This window comes from Choloepus didactylus, chromosome 3 (genome assembly GCF_015220235.1).
Source record: "Choloepus didactylus isolate mChoDid1 chromosome 3, mChoDid1.pri, whole genome shotgun sequence".
In the NCBI taxonomy this organism is placed as follows: Eukaryota; Metazoa; Chordata; class Mammalia; order Pilosa; family Megalonychidae; genus Choloepus; species Choloepus didactylus.
Window position 1 is genome coordinate 6,654,806 of NC_051309.1, and position 26,041 is coordinate 6,680,846.

At 52.1% G+C, this 26,041-nt stretch overlaps 1 protein-coding gene across 4 annotated transcripts in view; it reads left to right on the forward strand.

Moving 5' to 3' along the window:
* PPP2R2C (protein phosphatase 2 regulatory subunit Bgamma) overlaps positions 1-26,041 on the forward strand; it is a 243,861-nt gene that overhangs the window by 59,117 nt on the left and 158,703 nt on the right. The window contains exon 1 of one of the 4 annotated variants that reach the window (XM_037829348.1): positions 14,438-14,668. The exons of 1 other annotated variant lie outside the window; for it this stretch is intronic. In XM_037829348.1, the coding sequence (XP_037685276.1) occupies positions 14,599-14,668 (70 nt within the window). In that variant the 5' untranslated portion in view covers positions 14,438-14,598. Of the gene's footprint in view, positions 1-14,437; positions 14,746-22,601; positions 22,759-26,041 lie in introns of those variants that run through there. 2 more of the 4 variants (XM_037829349.1, XM_037829347.1) reach the window with 2 other exon arrangements.

Consider the following 26,041-nt stretch of genomic DNA (forward strand, 5'->3'; position numbering starts at 1 on the left):
CTCTGCTCCCACAGTGCCTTGATTTTTTATTTTTTAACCTGGGATGGCAAATATGTGGGAACCTAAACCCTCCACCCCATCACTTCCGTACCCAGGGCAGACATTACTAGCTGATCACGGACGGACGCAGCCTCAGAACTCTGCTCGGCACAGCATCCCCTGCAGCAGGGCTGCTGCTCAGAGCCGACAGAGAGGGAGGACTGTCGTCTTGGTACTTCACAACTGGCTCATTCGTGGCTCTGTCCCACCGCACTGGGGGTGCTGGGGAGCAGGCATGGGGTCTGATGTACCTCTGGGTCCCCAACACCTGGCACAAAGAGGCTGCTCAGGAAATGTGATGGGGGGGTTAAGAGGGAAGGAGATAGGGAGGGAAGGGGGGGATGATGCATCTGAGTGAGGTGAGAGGTCCATGGTGCCTTCTGGAAGCTCTGGGAAGTGAGCCAAGCTTGCTGTGCAAAATGTTGGGGGAACAGCAGCGGCTTGTTGGTGGAGGACACACGGAGCCCCTCCCATCTGAAGCAGGCCACTGCCCCCCTAGACACCCCCACCCACCCACCCACACATCTCATGGCCTGGCTCCAGCTTCTCTGACTGCTTTGCTGCCTTCTCGTTTGGAAATGGCTGTAGTAACACTCTCCCTGGCGGGCAGGTTACGTCGATTCCATGTCCCGGGTCTACGGAGCCTTTAGAAGGAGCTCATGGCTTACTAAGTGGCACTCGCTGTAGTCACTCCTTCTCACCTTACCTGCTGTCCCTTCTAGCCTCTTCCAGCAAACTTCTACTCATTCTTTAAGGCCCAGTTCAAGTGCCCCCTCCCCTGTGAAACCCTCAGAGACCCTGTTGGACCGTCCACAGCCCCTGAGTCCTCCATCAGGGGCCCCACAGGGTCAGGCCAGGGGCCCAGTCCCTCCGTGTCCCCGGGGCCCCCTCGGAGCAGCTGTTGAGCCAGTGAATCCGGGAGGGAGGCCGTAGGGGAGGGGAAGGGAGGACGGGGGGGGGGGGGAAGGAGGGGTGGTGGGGGTGCATGAGCCAGAGACAGAGACCAGGAGGGAAGGAAGACGAGCGGGAGGGAAGCTTGCCCCTTGGGGACTGCAGGCTCCCCCCACAGTGCTCTTTGCAGGACCCCTGCATGTCCTGGGGTGCCAGGCAGACTTGGGTGCTGTGTTTCTTCTGTCCTCCCCACTCCGAGCACTCTCCCTGTGTGACCCGGGAGGGAGGACTATGTCACTGTGCACGCTGGCACCGACCCAGGGTGGGGAGGACCCTGAACCCCCCATATGGCTCCCCTCCAGCCCTGAGCTGCCCCCCAACAGGGCAGGGCTTCCCCTCGGGTTCCTTAGGAGAGCTGCCGGACAGCCCCTGTGAACCTGGAGGGGCTGCTGCGCTGTTGAGGGGCCTGGGGGGCAGGCAAGATCTCTGCAGGCAGCCTGACCCCCCAGGGCGTCCCTCTAGGGAGGGCGGGGCTCCCTGTGAGCCTCTGGCTCCTGCTAAGCCCCAGCCCCTCGCTTCCAGGCTCTGCCTTCTTCCCTCAGGGTGGGGCTTGCAGGTGGGGGTTGGGGATTGGCGTGAAAGTGTGGGATCAGACCGACCCCCAGTGACAGTAGAGAAGTGGGAAGAGAGAACCCTGCCTGCATTCGTTCACTCTCCATTCATTTATTCATTCACTCCCTCAACTGTTGAGCACTTGTTACCTGCCAAACACCGTTTTAGCTGTGAGGCCCTGCGCTGGCAAAGCCTCTATTCTAAAGAGAAAGACAGAGGAAAAATAAACAAGCATAACGTCAGTTCTGTTGTAAATGATAATGTAATGCTAACACTGGGAAGAAAAACAGAGCAGGGTAGGAGGCTGGAGAGGGATGGGACAGGCCTTTTGGGGTGTGCTCGTATCGAGGAATGCCTCGCTCAGGGGGTGACATTTGAACTGAGACCAAAGGAAGAGAACAGGCGACAGGAGGGGCTGGGGGACAGCCAGCACCCAGCCAGCGCAGCCCCTTTCCACTGTGTGGAGCCAAATGGGGCCGTGATGCCACCTGGCCTGTGTAGAGGGGTAAGCAAAGCGCCCCCCCACCCTGCCGGGCAGACAGCAGGTGCACACTGCTCGGCAGCAAGGACGGCTGGATGTCCCTGTGTTCTGGGAATGGGCACCCGCCTTGGTTCCCTGCCCGGGCTGTCCGTGGAGGGGGTGTCCAGTGCCCTGTACCTCCTCTTGCCAGCACCCCTGGGCCAGGAATCCAAACACGGGAGCCCGCTTGCTCCTCTGCACAGCCTCTACCTCCCATCCTTGCTGCACAGTCTCCAGACTCCAAGGGGCCCTCTTTGGGCTGCATCTTAGTTTGGGACCTGGAAAGCAGAGCCTGAGGCAAGGATGTGGGTGCAGGTGGCTTGTGTGTGAGGGCCTCCCGGGATGCGGTAGGGAATGGGGGCTCCATTCCCCTGAGAAGTGTACAGAAAATTCCAGAGCTGACCCCTGAAAAATAGGAGGCAGGAGCATTCTCCAGGGATTCCTGGCCTGGTGGAGGGTTGCCCCTGGGATGTTAACCCTGAAGACCCAGGGGCATTGGCAAAGGCTTTGGGGTGTAGATGTGGGTGAGGCCAGGTGGCAGGTGCTGGAAGCCTGTGCAGGAAGCAAGGCATGTGGGGTGTCTTCCCAGCCCCTTCTCAGTCTCCAGTATCATGACCCTGGGCAGGCCACTCTAAGACCGGCCATCCCAGCCTGCAGTGACCAGCCCAGGGGCGGGCAGGCGTCTCAAACCACTCAGAGCTTGCCCCAGAGTTTTCTGAGCTCTCCTTCCTCCATGAGCTTGGAGCTGCTGCTGGCTGTGCCCACCCCAAGAAACCAGCCCGTAGGCGGGGAGCAGAGGGACACAGTCTGATGGAGCTGCAGCCTGACCCCTAGGCTGGGTCCACCTTCTGTGGCTTGGGTTTCTGTCCCCTTTTATGCTCAGCCAGTTCCTCCTGGTGTTCTGTTACTTGCAGCCAGAGAGCCTGATCAGTACCCCTCACTGTCCCTGGTGCCACCGGGCCTTCTGTTCACTGAGGCCATGCAGCAAGGCCTCCCCCAGCTCCAGCTGCTCTCCTGTGTGACCAGTCACCTCCTCCCTGGCTCTCCAGGGTTCTCTAGGTTCCACAGCCCCCTTGGTCTCTCCTCTCTGGCTCCCGGAGGGACACCTGGACTGGTTGTGTTTCTGTGTGTGGCCCCTGGCTTGGCTCCGGAGCCAGCCTGCATCACCGCTTCATGGGAGGCACTGCAGTGTCAGGCAGAGGGGACAGGGACTCCCCTAGTCATCTGCTCATTCACTGATTCATCCCCCAAATGCTAAATGAACGATTGTGTGCCAGGACTGGGTATATGCAGTACCGGAGAACACAGATGAGCAGCACTGTCCTCTTGGAGCTGACATTAGAGTGGGGGAAACAAATAGTCTGATTGATTCCCGTCCATTGCTCATGTGTCATCTAGCACAGGTTGCTTCACCTCTTTAAGCCTCAGTTTTCCCAGCTGTGAAGTGGAGATAATAATAGAAGCTACCCACTGGGTTTTTGGAGGAGGAGGGAGCCCATGCATTTGGTGTGTCTGCACAGTGCCTGGCCGTGTGTGTGGGCCTAGAATGTTCTCTCTTACCTCCAAGCCTAATAGTCCTTCTCAGGCCTGTGACTTGCGGGTCCCTTAATACTCTGCGCCTCTGACCTGTTCTCTCTCCTTGGAATGCCGAGCTTGGGGCGGCCAAACCCCATTTTTCAGGGCTTAGCGCCAAGGTTGTTTGTCATCATCTGCTTCCTTGTCTGTCTGTCCCTCAGGACTGGGGTTTCCTTGAGACCTTGAGGGCAGGAATATGTGTTATTCATTGTCTTCAGCTCTAGTGTCTGCTGTTGGCCTGATACATATTTTTAAGTTAATTTTAATTTAAATTAAATTAATGAATGGTGAATAAATGCTGCAGGAACTTAGTGATGACATCAGCATCAAGCATTAACATTTTCCCGTTACACTCTCATAGTAAACATTTATTTAATTGCTGTCACTGATTTTGGCATTTCATTGATTCGGTCGGTAAACAGTATTTAGCATTTGATATGGGCAGGCACTGTGCAGCAGACACAGCAGAGTTTTTTGTTTTTTTTTTTTAAATTCAGTTTCATTGAGAAATAGTCACATAGCATATAATCATCCATGGTGTACAATCAGCTGTTCACAGTACCATCTTATAGCTGTGCATTCATCACCCCAATCTATTTTTGAACGTTTTCCTTACACCAGAAAGAATCAGAATCAGTATAAAAAAAAAATTAAAAAAAAAACAACAACAGATCCCCTCCCCTATCCCACCCTATTTTTCATTTAGGTTTTGTCCCCATTCCATCCACACACTGGATAAAGGGAGTGCAATCCACAGGGTTTTCACAATCACACTGTCACCCATTGTAAGCATGATTGTTATACAATCATCTTCAGGAGTCAAAGCTACTGGGTTGGAGTTTGGTAGTTTCAGGTATTTACTTCTAGCTATTCCAATATATTAAAACCTAAAAAGTGTTATCAATATAGTGTGTAAGAATGTCCACCAGAGTGAATTTGAAATCTCTCAGCCACTGAAGCTTTATTTCGTTTCATTTCGCATCCCCCTTTTGGTCAAGAAGATTTTCTCAATCCCACGATGCTGGGTCCAGATTCATCCCCGGGAGTCATATCCTGCGTTGCCAGGGAGATTTACACCCCTGGGAGTCAGGTCCCACGTAGTGGGGAGGGCAGCAAGGTTACCTGCCAAGGTGGCTCAGTTAGAGAGAGAGGGGGACACATCTGAGCAACAAAGAGGCACTCACGGGGAGACTCTTAGGCACAATTATAAGCAGGGTTAGCCTCTCCTCACAGCACAGTTTTTAATCATAGAGAATACTAAAAAATTTATGCCAAAATTATGGAAGTATGAAATGGACATGATAAGGTAAAGAGATAAATGACCAAAAAAAGGAAAAAGAATGAAGAAGTAGAAAACTTGGATAGACCAATGGCTATTAAAGGGATTGAATCTATAGTTAGAAGCATATGGGCAAATGGTTTTACAGGGGATTTTTATCAGATTTTCAAGGAATCTGATCTCTGTCGTATATAAAATATTCCATGAAAACATAAAAAGAGGGAAAGTTCCTCAACTCATTTTATGATATAAGTGTATACTTGATTGAAAAGTGCAAGAAAAGAAAATTATTAGTCACCTAACTATTAAATATAGATGCAAAAATTCAAAAATATTAACAAAATGAGTTTAGCAATATACGTAAGTATATATTTTATATGTGCTGTAGTATATGTCATAATATATAAAATATTTATAATAAAACCATGCTGTATCTGATGCTCATGTAGGGTTTACCCTAGTATAAACACCATGCAATGGGTTGGCTTAAACATTGGGAATTTAATGGCTCATGGTTTTGAGGTAGGTAAAACTCCAAATTTAGGCATCATCAAGGTGATGCTTTCTCCCTGAAGACTGTGGTGTCCTGGGGCTGGCTGCTGGTGATCCTTGGTCCTTAGCTTCTCACATGGCAATGCACGTGGCGGCCTCTCCTGGCCTCTCCCTTCTCTAATGGGCTCCGTTGATTTCAGCTTCTGGCTTTTCCTTCTGTGGCTTTCTCTCCCTCTGTTTGAATTTCATTCTCTTATAAAGGACTCCAGTAGTAGGGTTAAGACCCATCCTGAATAAGCTGGGTCACACCTTACCTGAAGCAGCCTCATCAAAACGCCCTACTTACCATGGGTTCACACCCACAGAAATGGATTAGGTTTAAGAACATGTTTTTTCTGGGGTGCATACCACTTAAACCACCACATCTAGGAATGCAAGAGTGGTTCAAAGATAAAGCTCTGTTAATTTAACTCTTTCTGTTAATAGATTAAAGGCAAAAACCATCTCATCATATCAGTAGCCACAGCCAAACAAATGAATCAGCCAAACGAAGCCAGCTACATCAAATATACTTTGACCCCCATTCTTGGTGCACTGTCTTGGAGAACTAGGAAGGGAATTTTTAAACCTGAGAAAGGGCATCTATCAAAACCCAATGGAAAACATCATTTTTAATGGCTAGACCTAAGACAAAGATGCTTCCACCACCAAGGCCTTTTAACACTGTCTTGTTTTAGAACTAATGGGACCAGACATGAATATGTAAAGAATGGCAAGGAAAAGTCAACATCGACTTTATTTGGATTGTCTAGTGAGAAAATTCAAGGGAAACTGCCCTCAAACTATTAGAACCATGTGACAGTTCAACAAAATTACCAGGTACGGGACAACATACTAAAATCAATAGCATTCCTACTGAATAGCAATAACCAACCAGAATTTATAAGAAGGGGGAAAGCCCACTTACAGAAGCAGGAAAATCTATAAGATTCCTGAATCATATCGAACAACAGATTCCGAACCCTTTTAGGGAGAGTTTAGCCAAGTGGGGAAGGGCAGAACCTCCCAACCCAGGCCACCTGGTTTCGACTTGCAGCCCCACTGCTTGCCGGCTGGGGTAAATTATCTGATCTCCCTGTGCCTTAGTTTCCTCCTTTGACAAAGGGGGATAATAATAATAATACCTACCTCACAGGGAAGTTGGGACGATTAATTAAGTTAAATATAAAGTGGCTAGAACAGTATCTGCCACATAACAACTTCTATATAGCAAAGGTTTGCCATTATTTTTGTGAAGAAAATTACAAAGTTTAATTGAAGGACCGTAAAGAAGATCTGAATAAATACAGAGACAGACCATATGGATGGATGGAGAGATCCAATAACAGAACGATATAAATTTTTGTCTGTTTAATTTATCAATTCATTGTTGTTTCACTGAAGAGGGACAAGGTTTTTTAAAAAATGGGATCTGAAAAACTGGAAATTTATATAGAAAAGCAAAGGTCTAAGAACAGCCAAGATGGTTTTGAAGAAAATCAAGGATTGTATTATTTGCCCTACTCGCTATTGCCTTTTAATAAAGCTTGATGATTTGAGGCAGTAGAGTATTGCCACATGGATAAAAAGACCAGTGGGACAGAATAGAAGGTTCAGAAATAGACCCATATGTAGATGGGAATTTGGTATATAGAGAAGTGGCATTATAAATCAGTGGGGGTAAGGATGGACTATCCAATACATGATCTGGATATTAGTTTCATCATATGGGGAAAGTGTATTGTTAAATCCCTACCTCACTCCAAACAGAACTGTATTCTCTAGATGTACTAAAACTCTAAATATGTTTAAAAATATAATTATCTGTATGAGTCAGGGTTTTCCAGAGAAGCAGAACCCATGGGGTATAAATTTGTAAACATACGCAGATTTATTATAAGAGTTGGCTTACATGACTGGGGAGATTGGCAAGTCCAAATTCCATTGGGTGGGCTGCAAGTTGGAAACTCGATGAAAGTTCTATTGATTTCCCCAGAAGACACGAGTTGGGAAAGCCAGTGAAGGTGAAGAATTCCCCAGGAGAAGCTGGCTGTCTGGAGTAGAACTAGAGCTTCTTTCTGACTGCTGAAATCCTCAGTTCTCCTTTAAGTGCCTTCAACTGATTGGATAAGGAGACTTCTCTCATCGTTGGAGGCTGTCCGCTTTGTTGATTGTAGATGGAAATCCGCCATAGATGCAATCAACTGACTAATGATTTAAATCCATGAAATAGCCTCACAGTAACAAGTCAGGCCAGTGTTTCCTTGGCTGGACAACTAGACACCATCACCTAGCCAAGGTGACACATGAACTTCACCACCACATTCTGAGAAGGACATTTCGTAGACCACTGTTATAACCAATAAAAGGGTTATAGGGCAGAGAACCCTTTTTTGTGTGTGTGTTAAACAGAACACAAAAGATAACTTTTCAAAGAAGATATTGATAAAATTAAGGATTTCTGTAGGACAAGAGAGCCATAAACAAAGTTAAGAGAAAAGCAACAAATTAGAAAAAAAAGTTTGCAACACATATAAACAGACAGAGGATAGATGATAAAATTATATAAAAACTCCAAGAAATCAGTAAGAAAAAGTCAAGTAACCCAGTGGAGAAATTGGCAAAGGGAAAGAACAGGCAATTCATAGAAGAGAACACAAATGGCTGTACAGAAAGGATTCCTAACCACACTGGCAAACAGGGAAAGGCTTATTAAACAACCGTCAACTTGACATACATTTAAGTCAAGTCTAATATGATAGGTGAGAATGAATACAGAGTGGTGGGAGTGTAAATAGTTCATGATTTGGCAACATCTAGAAAGATAAATGTGTTTGTTAAATTACACCAGGACCCAGTAATCGTCCTTGTAGGCATCCATCCTACAGAAACTCTTATACTTGGATATAAGGAAATAGGTAAAATGACAATATTTTATATCCCCCAATGTTGGAAACAACCCAAATATCCATCAAGGTGGGTAGGAGGAGATGGGAGAAATGAATAAATTAATTGTCACCACTGGTGTGCTGGTGAATGTTTAACAACCTGCTGTCTAGAGAGAAAAAGCCTTAGTTTGCAGCGTTTCTGATTTCTGAAAGGTAAATCCTCCCACATGGCCACCACTCCGCCATCACTGGACACAGAGCTGGGTGGAGCTGTGGACAGTCAGCTCTTGTGGGAAGGGTGAGCAGGCTATCGCACACCATCGATTGTATGCCTGCTGCATTCAGAATCAGTGAAGAAACTGGGTAGAGCTGAAAACAGAATGCCTGGAAAACAAGTGTTTTGCAATATGGTGCGATCAATGCGATAATGTTTACATAAATTTTTAAATTACACAGAATGGGATAATGCATGTATAGCTGTTGAAGAATAGAGCGTGGCTGGGAGGAAAACACCAGTTTGGGTCAGTGGTTAGCTCTGGAGAGAGGGGGCGGATCGGGACTAGAGAGGGGGCAAAGGAACTTTATCAGCGTCTCCAGCATTTTATTTCTTAAATTAAAAGATCTCAAGCAAATAAGTCAGAATGGTAATATGTGCTCTTTGAACGGTAGTAGTTTGAAACAACATGCTGTAGGCACTGTTTGTTTGAACTATTTTATTAAGATAAATAAAAAACAAAAAAGAAATAAAATATGCTCATGATTATGTAACAACAAAACCTCTGCCTTGATCAGATGCTGGAATGATGCACTCCAAAACGTTTTGGTAATTGCATTTGGATTTGAGACCGTAGCTTTTCTACTTCGTACCTCTATTTCCAAATTTTCTATCACGAGCGTTACTTTTCAGTGGGTAGCAATCACTTGTGAGTGTTGGCTGTGGGATGGCTTTGGACCCTTCCACGCTGACTTCATCTCCATTTGATGAGTCCTCGCAGGCTCAGAATTCTGGGACATGTTCTCCCCAGAGCACTATGGTTTAGACGAGGGGTGAGGGTGGGTGGGCTTTTGTCTGTCATTTCATGGGGAGAAGGTCAGTCCTGATTCCCAGGGGTGGAAGGAGCCAAGGAGCCCCCATTGAAGTCCTGTCTACCCTGGGACCTGGGCAGTCCCCAAGGGGAGAGACAGCAGTGTGGTGGTGACGACACCAGCAATGGCCAGCATGGGTGGACCCCACTTGCTCCAGTCCACACGGACCCGCGTAAATCTCAGCTCTGCCGGTCGCTAGCAGGTTGCTGGGGAAGGCGAACTGGTGCCTCTGTTTTTCTCCTCTATAAAATGGGTACAGTGGTGGACTGTATTATTGTGCAGTAATTATTTGCTGCTCCTCCTTGGGGTAGGTTTTCCTTCCGGCTCTACCGAGATCTGCGTCCATAGCACTTGTAGTGTCCTCCTGGCCCTCCTGGAACTCAGAGTGGTGATATGTGACTTGCTTGAGCCAATGAAACTCCAGAAGTCAGCTGATGGCCCCGAGTCTCCCATTTTGCTCTGCCGTGAGTCCAGCAATGTCGAGCCTAGAAGCTCCTCCATCAGCCTGGCTCCCAGAGTGAAGGCGACAAGGATCGGAGCTGCGGCCAACTCACAATGGCTTGTGGCCTGAGTAAGAAATAGACGTTAAGCCAGTGCGCTCTGGGGATGGTCCGTGACTGTAATATAATCTCGTCCATCCTGGCCGAGACAGATAGTTCATGTTTTAGGATGGAACAAGATAACATATGTGAAGTGCTAACCCAGCAGCTGGCATGGAGGGAGGTGTCTGTCAGGGTAGGTGTGGTTATGCTGCAGCAACAAACAGCCCGCAAGTCTTCGTGACTAAACACAGCGCTCGTTTGTTTCCTCATCATGCTACACATCAAATAGGGGCCCTGTTCTTTGAAGTGACTCAGGAGCCTCGGCTGATGGAGGTTGTAACTTGAGGGGTGCTTCTGTGACCCAAAAAGAATTTGGCGAGTCACACAGAGGCTCTTAAAGCTCCTATGCAGAAGAGATCCTAGACAGACCCTTCCCTCACATTTCGTTGTCCAAAGCAAGTCTCCCGGTTACACCTAATTTCCAAAGGGATGGGGAAGGGCAAATCTGCCACGTGCACTGAAGGAGACGAGAAGCAGGATACGTGGGAGCCGTGCTAACAGCTACCACCATGGCCCCCTGATAAGAGGAAGCTGCTGTGGTCATTCAACATAGCACCTGGACTGATTCCAGTGGAAAGAAGGTAGGACGTGGGGACGGCATTCCAGGCAGGGAGACTAGCAGGTGCAAATGTGCAGAGCCCTGCAGGGGCCTTTCTTGCTCAGGAGCTTGCAAAAGTTCAGGGAAGAGCAAATGGGGCACAGAGCAAATTGGCTAGGATGCTTCTTAGGGCCACATTCTGAAGACTTTGGAATTTAGGCTTTAGCATGTGGATGGTGGGAGCCTTGAAATATGTTAAACAGGCTAGCGAGTGTGGCCAGCTTGGCTTTCGGCTCGCATGATGGAGGGTGAGGCCCCGGATTCTAGCAGGGTGGGGAGCTGGGCCTGCGGAGGGGAGGGGTTGAGGGCTCTCTCTGAGGGAATCCGCAGGTCTTGGCGACTGACTGCTGAGAGAGGAGCAGAGGGAGAGCCCCCTTCACCAGGACTGGGAATGACCACGCGTGCTAGCACAGTGTTGGACGTGGAGAATGGCTAGAATCACAAGCAATAGCAATGTCTCTTTTAAGGAGCTTGTGCAGAAATCCTCTTATATTTCCCCTTTGGTAGCTGTTTAACATTAGGTACTAAAGCTAAACATACACAAGCTATATGTACACCCAATTAGGAATGTATTTACCCAATAGAAGCGTGTGCATGTGTGTGCTGATACATAGCAACATTATTTGTTATGATAATCTCTAAACTGAAAATCCCAATTCCAATAGTAGAATATTTAAATTGTAGTATATTTCTACAACGGAATATTATACAACAGTGAAAAATGAATAAATTGCAGCTACATATATACCACAATGTGGGTGAATCTCAGAAACATAATGCTGGGCAAATGAAACCAGATAGGAAACCATTCATACCTTATGATTCTATTTATAGAAAGCCTCCAGACAAGCAAAACTCCAGCATTAGAAGCCCAGGTGGTGGTGGCCTCTGGCAGTGACCCACGGCGGGGAGAGTGGACAGCGAGGGAGGCCCCAGGGGTGGGGGGTGGACAGTGAGGTCACATCCTCTTTCCTGACTCAGGTGGTGTTTGCTCCATGGTAGCTCACTGAGTTCTGGGCACTTTTCCGTGTGTGTGTGATGCTCCAGGTAAGACAAGTTGGGGGGAAAAGAGAAGGCACTGAGACGCGGTGTTTCAGGGACCAGCTGAAGAAGCGGAACTCCCACAGCAGCTGAGAAGGAGGCAGGGGATGAGGACAAGCAGGTGGTGTCGCCGAGGCCAAGGGAAGGAGGTGGTGAATGGCCCATAGGGTGGCAGCTGTGAGGGGTAAGCTAAAGGAGGGGGCCAGCGACATGGCCGCCAGCATCAGGGCCAGGGAGGTCATTGTACGTTTGCTTTAAATTGTCCATTCTCCACCACAAGGCTGACCCCACGAGCTGGGGATTTTATCTGTTCTGTTCCCTCCCCCACCTGCACATAGTACGCGTTCAACAAACATTTGTCATGAATGAATAAGTGGGAGGGGTCCTGAGAAGGGAGGGGCTGCAGGGGTGGGTGTGGACTGTGGGTGTGAGGCTGAGGCCTGGGGAGGTGGAGGGCACACAGCACCAGTGCAGGGGAAGGGGTGTGTGGGTACAGAGGGGAATGGGATGGCTCAGATGCTGATGAGGTGGGTGTATTCTGTATCTGGCCAGGGTGGGGCTGTTATGACTGGGGTCCCGGGGAGCCCGAAGGGTGGGGCAGGGCTGTGAGCAGAAATGACAGACTGAAAGGATGGGGTGGGGCTGGGGTCTCCCCAAGATCAGTGAGGTGGGGCCAGGGGCGTGCAGGACGGGGAAACATTCAGCAGCATTGGCATCACCAGCTCTAGCCCCAGCGTCATTCTAATGGCTAACCTTGAGCATGGATGACACCAGAGCCTGAGCTGACCACAGCAACCCTGGGAGGCGAATCCTGTGGTCGCGTCCATTTTACAGACGAGGTCGTGCATGCCCGGGCCCCCTCGCTAGCAGTCATCAGGCGGAGTTGAACCTAGGCTGCCTGTCATCAGTGTCCATGGCTACAGCCATTTTGTTGTTCTGAGGGCACGGGCAGAGACTGGGGTGCTGGTCTAGGAGGTGAGGTGTGGGGCATTTGAGGAGCTCAAGTGTTAGAGAGAGAGGAGAATGGATTTTATGCCCTCTAGGTGCTTCCAGGCTGGTGGGAGAGAGAAGAGAGCGTGTCAGTCACCTTAGTGTGGGGTAGCAGGTGACCTGAAGGCTCTGGCCTTACCTGATCCTTGCATGGAATCTGCACACCTGTGCTACAGGTGAACAAGCTGAGGCTGGAACAGGTTGTGGGACTTGCCCAGGCCACTCAGTGAGCAGGTGTTGGCAGAGGCCCAGAACACCCCCTCCTCCCCCGTGCAGCCCATTTACGCCCTGTGTGTGTGTACCCCCACAGGTACCTTCTGGGCATTTGTTTTGGATGAAAGCCCAGCTCTGGCTGAGGAGCTCCCTGCTCCCATAAGACACCTCAGGTGCCCCCCCCCCCCCCCACTTGGCCAGTGTTGCCTGTAACCCGCATTCTCCCTACACCAGCCCTTTCTGGACTTCCCACCCCCACCATGGCTGATTTGGGGAGCTGCTTAGAGTCCCGCAAAACCAGTTGAAAGGAGAGGAGGGGTTTAATGATCGGTAAACTGGGTGAGACCAGCTCAACCTCCCACTTGGGGCTTGAGCTCCCCACCCCATCTTGGCAGGAGGACCGGTCACCCTCTTACCCACTATGTTCACTCCCTCCCACGACCATCTAGGCCCTTCCTCCTCCACCCTTCCAAAGACGTTTACAGGCCCGAGAGGGGCCTGGCTACCCAGGGTTGACCCAGAAGGCCCCCTGGCTCTGGGCTCAGGGCAGGGCACTCAGGGTTATCGGGTAGCTGGTGGTTCCACGAGACAGGGGGTAAACACTTTTTGAGGGCCTACTATGTGCTGGGACAGGGGGTAAATACTTTTTGAGGACCTACTACATGCCGGGCATGGCATAAGATCTCGGGCTACACAGGATTCAAGGAAGCTGGCCGGCCACTCCTGCCTGGCACAAGGGCGGGGGTGGGGGTGGGGACAGCATTTTCCAGCCTGATTTTGGAGCACACCGGGCACTGTTCCTACCCTCCATCTCACCGGGAAGGAGAGGAGTGAATTGGGTGCAGAAGCAGGATCACGGAGCCAGCATCTCATCCAGTTTGCCCTGTAGGGTGCCGACACCCCTCACCCCCGCCCCCGACCCCAACTCTTCACCGGGCCCCGTTTTGCGCTCTGGGATGGGAGTGGGGTAGGGGCTAGAACGCATCTCACCCACTTCCCTCTTCTACCTGCCGACTCTTTGGGCAGTGACCTGGCCTCTGGACCGCCGCCCTCACACCCTCTCCGCAGTCTCCCTTTCTCCAGGTGCGCCACCCCAGCGCTTCCGCTGCACCCCCGAACCCAAACCCCGAAACGTTGGCAGCCTCTTCCATTACTGGAGCCCCGGGGGCTTCCAACCCGGGCGCCCGAGGTGCCCACCCGCGCGGGCCCGAGCCCCGCACCGCCGCCTGCGCCTGGCGCGGGCTCCACCTGCGGGGTCGCTCGCGGGCCGGCGGCGCGGGGCGCGGGGGCGGAGGAGCGGGCGGCGCGAGGGAGGGGCCTGCGACAGCCGCGGCCGCCCCAGCCCGCGCAGCCCGGCTCGGCCCCGGCTCGCTCGGCGCAGCGCCGCGCGCGTCCCCTCGCCGCCGCCACCGCCGCCGCCGCCGCCTGGCGCCCCGCAGCCAGGCCTCCGGGCGCACGACGCAGCGCGCACGGGCCGGCCGGGATGCGCGCCCGGCCCCGGCCCGCCCGACCCCGCGGCCGCCGCCCGCCCGCCGCGCGCTCGCCTGACCGCGGCGCCCCCGCTTCCGCCCGGCCGCACCCCCACCCCCACCGCGATGCCCGCCCCCCGGGGCCCCGGCGGCCCGCGCCCCTGCTAGGCTGCGGCGGCATGGCCCGCGCGCCCGGCGCGAGCTCTGCGGATTGCTTCGGTGTGCGGCGGCGGGGCATGCCCAGGGCACCGGGCACGGCCTTCAATGGGCGAGGACACGGACACGCGGAAAATTAACCACAGCTTCCTGCGGGACCACAGCTATGTGACTGAAGGTAACGTACGTGTTGTCTGAGACCCCCTCCGGCCGGCCGCGGCGTGGGGATGCCGTCGCACCGAATGCCCTCCGAAGGTTTGGACCGCGCGATGTGTGTCGTGTCACCCCACCCCACCCCACGAGCCCCGGGCCCGGGAGGGAGGGAGCCCGGGGTCACCGGGCGGGGCCGCCTCCCCCTGCCCGGTGGAGAGGCAGTGCCCTCCTCCGCGCCGCCCTCCGGAAGCCGCCGCGGGAGGCAGCTTTCTGCCCCCTGGCTAGGTGACATCCTGGACCGCCCCGGCCGTGGTTTCTGAAAAGGCCATTCCGGCGGCTAATCTGGTGAAGAAATCCCGGGGAAATGTAATGGGTTAAAATCGTGGATTTGGTATTTTAGCCTTGCCCAAAGCCCGCAGAATTTTCTAGGCTGCTCACTCTCCAGAGAGGAAGAGGGACCCAGAAAAAGATCCATTGGCCAGGTCCTGCCGAGTGGAGAGGCTGGCCCGCCCGCGCCCCTCCCTGCACCTCCGGAGGCAGGGGTCCCTTACTGGGAGGGAGAAGGTGGCTGGCTTGAGATTGATCTTTTATTCTTGGTGATTTATACACTGAAGCAGGAGGAGCTGGCCCCAGACTGTCAGGATATCCCTGAAAAGTGGGACATGCCACCCCAAATGGGTCTTGCATTTGAAATCCCCCAAGTTGACTCTAAGAATCCAGAGGGTCACCTTTTTTTATAGGTCAGTAACTTTGGGGTTTACTTTTCCTAGGGGACAGTGGGGACACCTCAGTGCCACGTCCAGGGGGCCATGGACTGAACCCCCGGTGGAGGGCGGGCAAGATTTAGGTGCCGGGTTTCAGTGTTCGAGATGCTTCTTCCCCAGGGGCTGCAAAGCACCTGGCTGCAGAAGTGTTTGTGGGCTTTAGCTAAGGGGTGTCTCTGGTGGGTGTCCCTGTGGGAAGGGCTGGGGGACGGCACTGAGGGACCCTGGGCACTGCATCCCACGGGGTCCGTGTGCGTGGGTACTTGTGTCAGGGAACCTGCATGGCTCAGCAGCAAGTAGAGATTGCCAGCCCTTGCCTGGCTCTGCCGGAAATGAGGCCGAGTCGGGGGGCTGCTGTCCTGTGGGGCCGGAGGAGCCCGGGGCCCCGGCAGGTGGGCCCCCCCCCCCGTTCTTGATCTGGAGGGGTGGTGGTGGCAGGGGAGCATTGGCTGGGGGTGGTGCGCTCCCCGGGCCCTGAGGAGAACTGCTGAGTCATGCTTGGCTGATGGGTGTGTGTGGGGAGGGGGCAGGGCTGCCGGGCGAGGGGAGGGCTCTGCTCCCATTGGGGACCTTCGGAGCGGCCGGGGGAGCTGAGAGCCACCCTTTGTCGCCTGTGAGGCTGAGGATGGATGGGCCTGTGTCAGGGCTGTTTTCCATGTGTGCAGCCTCACGAGCAGCAGAGGGTTAAGGAGGCCTCTGGGTTGCTGGCAGGGGGCCCAGTGGCCTGGCTTTGGGGGAGCGGGGATCTTGCCAGGTCCGATCTGCTGCTTCCCAGCGTGGCCTGGCCTCCCAGGGGAAGCCTCCATTTTCTCATCTGTGCATTGGGGGTGACAGCACAGGGCCCGGGGTATGATTAAAAGGAAAAAGCAGCGTGCTTTCCTCACCCCAGTCCCCATTTTATTTCAAAATTTCACCAGCTCTTGGCAGGGGAGAGCAAGGGGGAGTGTGTAGTTATAGGAGTAAGGAGAAATGACTTTTAATCTTTCTTCGGTCATGTGCCTGCCACTGTTCCAGCCCTGGGGACGGGCGAAGAGCCCTGCCTTGTGCAGCCTATATTCTAGCAGGGGACCCGGTGCCCTTGGGGGTGGTCTTTCTCACCAGGCCTCAGTTTCCCACCTGTGACATGGGAGATAATAGCTTTCTGTTTCTACAGGGTCTTGGGGTTTGGGAGGCTCCTGAGAACTGTAGATAGCTAAGGAGTGGCTGAGTCGTGCTGGGGCCTCCTGCCAGCTCTCAGGAACCGCTCAGCCCTGGTTTTTTAGATGAAGAACCCAGTGTGCCAGGGCTGCTCCTAGAAATCCCACACACTTGGGTGGTTTGAACAGCAGGAATTTATTGGCTCCGTTTTGGAGGCTGGACGTCCAGAGTAAGGTCTCGCCAGGCCGGGCTTTCTCCTAGAGGGTGTAGCTTTCTCGTGCTGGCTCGCCACCATTCTTGGGGTTCCTTGGCTTGTAGATGCTTTTCTGCTTCCATCCTTCTGCAACCTCTCTCTCAAGAAATTTCGTTGGCTTCTGTTTCCATGTCCGATTTCCCCTGCTTCTGAGGACTTCAGCCACCTTGGCCTCAGCCCTCCCTCTTCCATCTGGGCCCAGCTTAGCCAACATCATCTCACAAATGGGCTCACACCCCAGGACTGGGGCTCAGGGCTTGAACATGCCTTTTTGGGTGACGTGAGTCTATCCCCCACACAGAGGATCAGCCTTTGTCGTGTCCCAGACTGGGTGCCAGTGTGTGTAAGACGTGGGGCCAGGTGCTGGGGTTGCAGAGGGGAACTGAGTCAGAAGTTCCTGCCCTCAGGGAGGGCAGGGTCTAGTAGAGGAAGCAATTAGCAAAACTTATCAGAACTGGAATTTTATGAGAACTTTGGCTTCCCTAAATGAAAACAGACTTTAGCACTCTTGCATCCCTGACTGCATTTTATGCCCAGAGCACAGAGTGGGTCACAGATGTGGAGGCTGGATGGACTTATGTTAATATCCTGCTTCTGACTCTACCTGCTGTGCAACCTTGGGCAAGTTACTAACCCTTTCTGAGCCTCACTTTCTCCCCTTGTAAACGGACAAATAAAGCTGATCTCTCTTGCAGGGTTTTTAGGATGATCAGGGATTGTGCCAGCACAGCACAAATGCCGATTGGAGGTATTGGAAGTGTTTTGTAATTTCAAAGTCTGGTTCCTGGAAGAGCTTCCTGAAAAGATAATGGATGCTGAGGGTCATTTAGCAAAAGTTTAACCTCGTCCATTGAGCCGGAATTGTTTTACCTAATGATCTGCCCTTGCTCGCTGGCTTTAATCTATTTCCTGGTCCTTAAACAAGGCCCTTTTCTTTCTTGCCTCAGGACATTTGCACGGCTGTTACATCCGCCTGGAACACCTGCCTCCTGCTCTTCTCATGGCTGAGTCCTTTGGATCCCAAGTCAAGGGTCCTTTGCCAGTGAGAGTCCTGCTGGAGTTACTGAGTGAAATCCCACATACCTGGGGAAGCGTTCAGGCTTTGTTATTCATTCATCCCTTGGTGTGAATTAGTGAATTAGTTCAACAGCTTGGGTCTTTATTTTTAAAGCATTAATTCCCCATTCTCTGGCCCCACTGCATCTCCTAGTAACCTGTATTCTGGTTTCTGACTCTATGAATTTGCTTATTCTTATTCTTTCATATCAATGAGATCATACAATATTTGTCTTTCTGTAGCTGGCTCATTTCACGCAACATGATGTCTTCAGGGTTCATCCATCTTGTCACGTGTATCAGGACTTTATTCCTTTTTATGGCAGAATAATATTCCATTGTGTGGATGAACCACATTGTGTTTATGTATTCTTCTGTTGATGGACACTTGGGTTGCTTCCATCTTTTGGCAATTGTGAAGAATGCTGCTATGAACATCAGTGTGCAAATGTCTTTCTAGTCCCTGCTTTCAATTCTTTTGGGTATATTCTTAGTATTGGGATTGCCAGGTCATGAGGTAATTCTATACTTAACTTTCTTTGGAGCCGCAAACTGTTTCCCACAGCAGCCGCACTACTTGACGTTCCCACCAGCAGTGAAGCCAGGCCTCCTGTTTCACCACATCCTCTCTAACACTTCAGTTTTTTTTCACAGTAGCCGTTCTCTTGGGAATGAAGTAGCATCTCACTGTGGTTTGGTTCACCTTTCCTAATGGCTCATGCCTTTAGCTTGGGCCTTTTTCTGGAGCCCTGGGCTGAGCTCAGCTGCCTTGTGAGTGGTGATGGTCACGGTGGGTGCTGGCCACCCTGGGGCCCAGGAAAGTTGCAAGGATGGTGGGTTGGGCAGGCCTTGGGTGGGTGTTGGGAGAGTAGTGCAGTTGAGACTCTGTAGAGCGGAGGGACCTGGGCCCAAGAGAAAGGGGCCTTAGGAATGGAGGATGCCGGGAAGACTCTGTGTAGACTTTTCCCAAGAGCTGGGCATGGTCCTAGGAGGGACTCTTCCCAGCTGTGTTCTCCATTGCTATAGGCCCCAGAACTCAATTTAGAGTGAGTTAAATAGGCATTCCTGGGCTAAACACCACCCATCCTTCCTTCACTGGGCTGCACTTACTAAGCTGGATATAGTCCTACCTGCAAGGAGCTCACGGCCCAAGGGAGGCTTGGATGCTGAGCAGCTAGCTCGAGGTGGTGCTTGAGTCCTTGGAGAACAGTGGTCACGCCTCTCTACCTGACCATTACGGCATTTTGAGGGTGCAGCCTGCTTGGGGGACCCAGGTCCAGCTTTCTCTCCCTGGGGCATCTCAGCTGTCAAACTGCTATATGCCTGTGCTTCTTTCATCCATGGAAAAGAATGTATCTTTGTTTCCCTAATCCCTACTGTTTTGGTTTGCTAATGCTGCAGAATGCAAAACACCAGAGATGGATTGGGTTTTATAAAAAGGGGGTTTATTTGGCTACACAGTTACAGTTTTAAGGCCATAAAGTTTCCAAGGTAACATATCAGCAATCGGGTACCTTCACTGGAGGATGGCCAATGGTGTCTGGAAAACCTCTGTTAGCTGGGAAGGCACGTGGCTGGTATCTGCTCCAAAGTTCTGGTTTCAAAATGGCTTTCTCCCAGGATGTTCCTCTGCAGCAAGCTTGCTCCTCTTCAAAACGTCACTCACAGCTGCACTGAGTTCCTTCTCTTTGACTCAGCTCATTTATATGGCTCCACTGATCAAGGCCCACCCTGAATGGGTGGGGCCATGCCTCCATGGGAACATCCCATCAGAGTCATCACCCACAGCTGGGTGGGGCACATTCCAAGCAAATCTAATCAGCACCAAAACATCTGCCCCACAAGACTGCATCAAAGATAATGGCGTTTGGGGGACACAATATATTCAAACTGGTACACCCACCCTTGCCGTCCTTGCATGTTCCACGTGGTTTCAGAATAATCTGTTTATCCCTGCAGAGTTATCTGGATTTTATAGTTGAGGAAATGAAGGGGGGCTCAGGGGGGTGAAGTGACAAGCTTGGGAATTGGCATGGTCAGGAGGGGGTCCTGGTTCTCTCTGAAAGCCGCATTTGGGCCGTCTCCACTGCGTGGAACTGGCTGCATGTTTTCACCGGGCTGTGCCCTGGGTGACATCTGTTTTCTGCCCAGGCCTAACCTGCACGGGACAGGGGGTGCTGCTGACAGGAGGCTCAGCGTTCAGCTATGTTTGCACCTTCATGGGGGTACGTGGCTGATCTCAGCACCCAGTCCCACCACCCCTGAGCAGAACACGTGTGATTCCTGCAGGAGGCCCCGGCCGCAGACGGGGTCTGACTCACGCACAGCCAATCCCATGCCCTCTTCTGTGAGTGGCTCCGAATGGACATGTGGCCCGGTTCTGGGGGTTGAGGGAGGCTTTGGGATGTTCCTTGCTCTGTAGGGATGGCCGCAGGAAGTCATTGGAAGCCCCTGTTGCTGCTGGTGGCCATCGTGAAACCAACTTTTAGGATGAAGCCAACACTGTTGATGGCGGGGCTGGGTATGCGGGAACCCGGGACCTCGGTGACATCTGCGACTCCCTGGGTTGACAGACCTTGTGCCCACCTCCCCTCCCCCTGCCCCCTGGGCTCCAGTCACATGAGTCAGCACATTTACTTATTGTCGCTTTGATTCGGGGTTTCTGCTCCTTGCCCCGGCAGCACCCCTATGAAGAAAGTCTCCCCTGCTTACAGGAAAACACTGGTTTTCACAACTGAGCCTCAAGGTACTTATCACAAGAAGGAATTGTCCATTCACTCTCTGCTGTAGGAATCCTCTTTTGTATCAGTAAGTGAAGGCTTATTTCAAGTCAAGGCCGCCAGTTCTGGGTTCTCCTCCTGGGTCCTCTGATGAGGCATCTTAGGATGCGAGCTGATGGCCAGGCCAGCTCTCCCGAGCCCTAGTGTTGGGAGCCCAGCTCCTGGGGGTGTCTGACTCTGGGTCTGTAGTCTTGGGGGGTCACACAGTCTCTATCTGAGCTTTAGTTTCTTCTAAAGGGTTGTTGCTTAGCTCACTTGAAATGAGGGATGTCCAGTTGTTTGATGTTTTAATATCTTCTCCATGAAACTGCTTCATGAAAGCAACAGACACATTTCTTACAACCTTGTGTCATTATGAATCTGGATATAAGTCCAGGGCCTGGAGCACAGCTGGTGCTCAATAAATATGATCCATAAATAATAACGCCCATTCTTCAGGAATTAGAGCTAGACCAGCCCTTAGAAATCATCAGACTGGCTAACCCAACTCCCACCCCCAATTTATTTGACAGGCAGGTAAACTGAGGCTAAGAGAAGGGAGATTACTTGGGGTGGCACCAGCTTACAGCCCAGGGGGAAGGTGGGGGCAGCAGACTTTGAGTTTTGAAAATCAAGATAGGATGGCTCAGATGCTCTGTCCCTTTTGCCTCCATTTGGGGATGCCACTTGCACATCCTCTCCTGGGTCTTCACAAGCTCATGTTGTCTCCATTTTGGGGGTGGGAGAAGGGAAGGAGGCTAAGGTATAGGGCACTTTGGGTGGCCTCTGTCAAATCCTGTCACCTCCCTGAGCCTCGGTTTCCCTACGCTGCCGTGGGCTGTCGTGAAGCTCTAGGCAGCGAAGGCTGCGTGGGTCAAAGTGCAAGGGGGGATTGTTATCACTTCCCAAACCGTCCTGCCAGCCCCCCTGAGCTGGTGTGAACAGTTCAGGTGTTTCTTTTTACGCTATCCTAACTTAAAGTTTGGTGTTGTTACAGAGTGGGGTTTGTCTCCTTTTCCTTTCTGGGAGATGGAAACCAAACGCTAATACATTTTTCCCCATCTCATCTCCTGGTGCTTTTTACTTGCTACAGTTTCGGGTTTTTATCCTTAGCTCTCCTAGCTAGAGCTAAGGGAACGTTTTTGCAAAAGGTGTTTTAGGTCTTGAGGAGGAGCCTAGCTGTAGGAAATGTGGGGCTCTATGGAGGGACATGACAGGCTAACAGTGCAGATGGAGGAAAGAAGAAATAGAAGGTTGCGTGTCCCACACAAGCATGAACACTGCCAGCCATTTGTTGTATTTCCGTCCAGTCTTTTTTTAATGCCCACGGCTGTTTTTAACAAAAGCCGTAATCTCACCATAGAAACAATTTTGAAGGGTACTTGTCTAATTGAGCATCAGATGGTAAGCATTTTCCAGTGCTCTGCAACAGGGCCGGCTTCACGGGTCTGTAACGCGTGCATTCGCCCAGGGTCCCACACGCGGAAGCACCCCTTTCTCAGTGTAACGTCCTGTTCTCACGATCTTGAAACCTTTAATTTAGATTTCATTTTTGCACTTGTGTTTTGTAAGTGAGGCCCAGTGGGACACTGGACCATGCACGTGAACAGAGACACACTCGATGTGTGCATCTCCTGCTGCTGCATGCTGAGCCTTCCGGAACGTGCCTCCGTGTGTTCACGTTGAGTCTAGCTGACCTCCCACTCACCGTGGGCCCAGCCAGATTCCGAGCTCGTGCACCTCATCAGCACGTGTGTGAGGGAGCACGCGGGGGAGCTGACAGCCCCAGAGGCCGCACCCTGTGAACCAGAACTTGATTCCCACGCAGAAGGAAGGCAATGGCCTTCTAAGATGCGCCAGCCACCGAGGAGCCCTGTCATGTCCTTTCCCCCTTCCCTTTCTTCCCTGAATGAGCTGAGAATGGTGACATAGAAGGACAAGGAAAGATACGGCGACCAGACTTCCTTCCTGCCTCATCAAGAAGGGAAACGAAAGCAGTTGAGTTGGCTTACTGCAGCGTTTCCTCTGCTGGGGTCTGAACGAAGGGCATACAGCATGTACGAGCTAGAAGTTCGATTGTGTGCTCCAGTGATCCCGCTCTTATCGCTGCATTTAAATCTGGAATTGCACAGGGTAACGACAAGCGATAAGATTCATGATCGTAATTTAAAATTTTATTTCTTCCGTTACTTAGAATTACATGAAATAGCAAATAAAAAAACAGCATGACAAGCCATGGGAGAAATGAACAGGCCTCCATGGTGCCTTCCTCCCGCTCTTTGCCGGAGGGGCCTGCCCAGGCTGGAGAATTGCGGAGAAGGCGCCTCCCCTCCCGTTGCAGGAGGAGGGCTGGGACCTCTGGTGGGTGGAGTCCTTGGCTCCTCCTCCCACACTCTTGGCTTTCGTGATTGGTGGAAATGGTGAGCGCCTGCCGTCCATTGGGCAGCTTTCCCCTATGGGCGGGGTGAGAGCGTTAAAGGTCCCTGCTCCGGGGCTCCAGGCTTGCCCCTCGGGCCCCTCACCCCAGGGGCTGCTCGAGGGAGGAGAGTCTTGGAGTTCTCTCCTTTTGGAGTCAGGTGTTTAGAACGAGCCCTACGCACAGACTTGACCTAAGAAAAGGGGAGTGGGCTGGGGGGTCCCGTGCTCATTTTCTCCTCCAGGTTTACCATGAACAAAGCAGATCTCGTAATTCCCGTCTTGTCCCTGTGTGTGTTTGTGTTTGTTCTCGAATCTTAGCAGGGAGGAGGTGTGAGTAACTGGTTACCCCAGGGTGCCCCCCTCCCCCAAGTCCATAGAATTATAGTCATTTTATTGGCTGCATACTACTCCCGGAATGGAGGTGTCAGTAATTTAAGTAATTACTCCTTGTTGGATATTGAGGTTGCCTCCCCCCACCTTTTATAACTAACCCTGAGGGAAGGAACTCCATCTGTGTATGAAGAGCCCCTACTCCCACCCCTCCCTCCAACTTTGGAATAATTTTCTGGAGACAGGTTCCTCCGGGTGCAATTGTCTATCAACATGCATGGGCATTTTTAATGATCTTGTTAGGCATTGCCAAATTATGTGTCAGAAACGTCTCTGTTTTTCCTTCATGCTGATCAGAGTTAGATGTTCTAATGTGTTTGCAAATATTGTAGATGAAACAGTGTTTAATTTCCTGTCTGAGTAGGTGTTTGGTCGAACTTTTCCCCCTTTTGTTCCGCAGACATTTGCTGATTCCTCGTTTGTGCTGGGGGATGTTAGATGCTGGACAATGCCAAGTTGAAGGGCAAGGATATTGCTTTCCCTCACTCGCTCATTCATTCATTCAGCAACTATTTCTGGAGCCCCCTGCTGTGTATATACCCAGATATATGCAACTTATATACTCTCTCCCACCCCTCTGTTTGCTGCAGGGTGCAGAAGCAGCCATGTAGCGGGAGCGTGGAGAGTGGGGATGGGGGGTGAGTAAGGGGAGATAAGGCTGAGTCCTGAGGCTCACCGAGACCTGAGGGACAGAGGACGAGAAATCTATCAGGTGACAGAGTTGGGGTAGCCCCTGAGGTAGGAGGAAAAACAGGGTGTAGGGTGAGAAGCCACAAAGCCCAAGAGAATCTGGGGAAGGAAGAGAGGACCGGACAAAGGAGGAGGGAAGGGAGGAAGGATGGATCAAGAGCATGCAGTGCCACCAGGGCTGCGGCTATGTCTGCAAAGTCACCTGGGCTCCTCCTGACCCCCCACTTTCAGGCGCTCTCTACCTCTTGGTACCCCATCTCCCTGGACTCTGCTTCTGTGCCGCCTTCTCCCCGTGAGCCAGGGTCTTGCTCTTTATAGTATGTCACCCTGGTCTCCACGGGCATGCAGTGAATGTGTGCTCCTCTGTTCTCCTCACTCTGGGATGGCACTTCAGCCACGGACCGCCCCACCCCAAGTCTTTCTGCCTCTGGGGTGAATCCTCTAGGCCCCCCAACTGCCTTCCAGAGGCACATGGTCTAGAGATCTCACTACTGGTTCCATTTTGTGGACGCAGCCATCAAAGAGTGGGCTGCCCTTGGGGTGCAGGGCACATCTTCTGGAAGCCTCTGCAAGCCCCAGAGTGCCCTGGCACCCCTGCCTTATGAAGGTAGACACCTCCCTGGTCAGCCGTTACGTAAAATGACCCTGGTGGATTTTAGTCTTCAGTGATCATAAAGCAAATATAATAGGCATTGTTATGATTAACTTTATTGAGTACATACTATGTGCCAGACGTGACATCAAATGCCTCATCTTATTGGAGCCTCACAAACCCCCTCAGCTGTGGAGTATTCTTGTTTTCCAATTTACAGAGAACACCGAGGCTGGGGTTTTTGCCCTCTGTCATGGTTTGGGATGGGCAGACCTGGGTTTGAACACAGACCACCTGCCTGCAGGACCCACACTCCTGACCACCACTTTGCAGGCCCAGGGCCACTGGGACAGGGACAGGCGGTCCATTGGGTTCTGATGCAGTGCCGAGCTTCGGAGGGTTTTGGATTGGAACCCAGGACGGCCCAGCTTGCTACCCAGGTGTGTGCAATTAAAGGACGTGGAGACAGTTTAGTAGGAGAGGAGACCCCCTGACCTGCATGGGTGGGCTGGGGGTGGTCATGGCTCTACCAGGGGCAGGAGGTGGGAGCACTGAGTGCCTTCTCCAGGTGGGGAAGGGATGGAGACTGGGACATGACATTCTAGTGCCTTCCAAGCAGAAGGAATGGCATGTGCAAAGGGACATAACTGCTTTGGAGAGGAGGAAGTGCTTGTCCCCTGACTGCACCCGGACTCCTCCTCCTGAGTCCCAGGAAGCATTTGCTGGCCTGCCTGGGTGACAGGCCACACCTGGGAGCCGCTGTGCTGCCCGGGGTGGACACTGCCCTCCTCGCACAGTGGGGTCCATTGTCCCCCAGAACCCTGGGCTGAATGGGCCCTGGAGGCAGAACAAAGGCTGCTCAGAGGCTCCCGGCTGGGGTGCTGGGCTGGCCGGGCTGGCCGGGCAGGGACGGGATCTCCAACTGCAGACCCAGGGGCCTCCTGTGGGCTGGGCCTTCCTGGCTGCCCCACGGCCCCTGCCCTCTGCTGCAGCTGCTGGGGGCCGGGAGCCTGGGCCCTGGGCTCTCACGGGCTCCAGCTTGGTGCACCCTCTGACTGGCTCTGGGCATTTGGCAGTTTCTCCAGCTCCAACCCATTTCCCAATCCGTAGAGCAGAGGGAGCGCTTCCAAGCACCCAGGCTTCTTGAGGGCATTGAATGAAACAGTGTCCATCATGTACTTAGATCTCAGTGTTTGGAGCTACTTTTATTCTCATTACTAGTGTTTGAATTTTACTAGTATTTCCAAAAAAGGTTTTGAGAACTTTCAAATATCTGCAAAAGTAGAGATGCTCCGAAGCCATGCCTTCACTTCACCTGCTGCCAAGGCTTCTGTTGCAC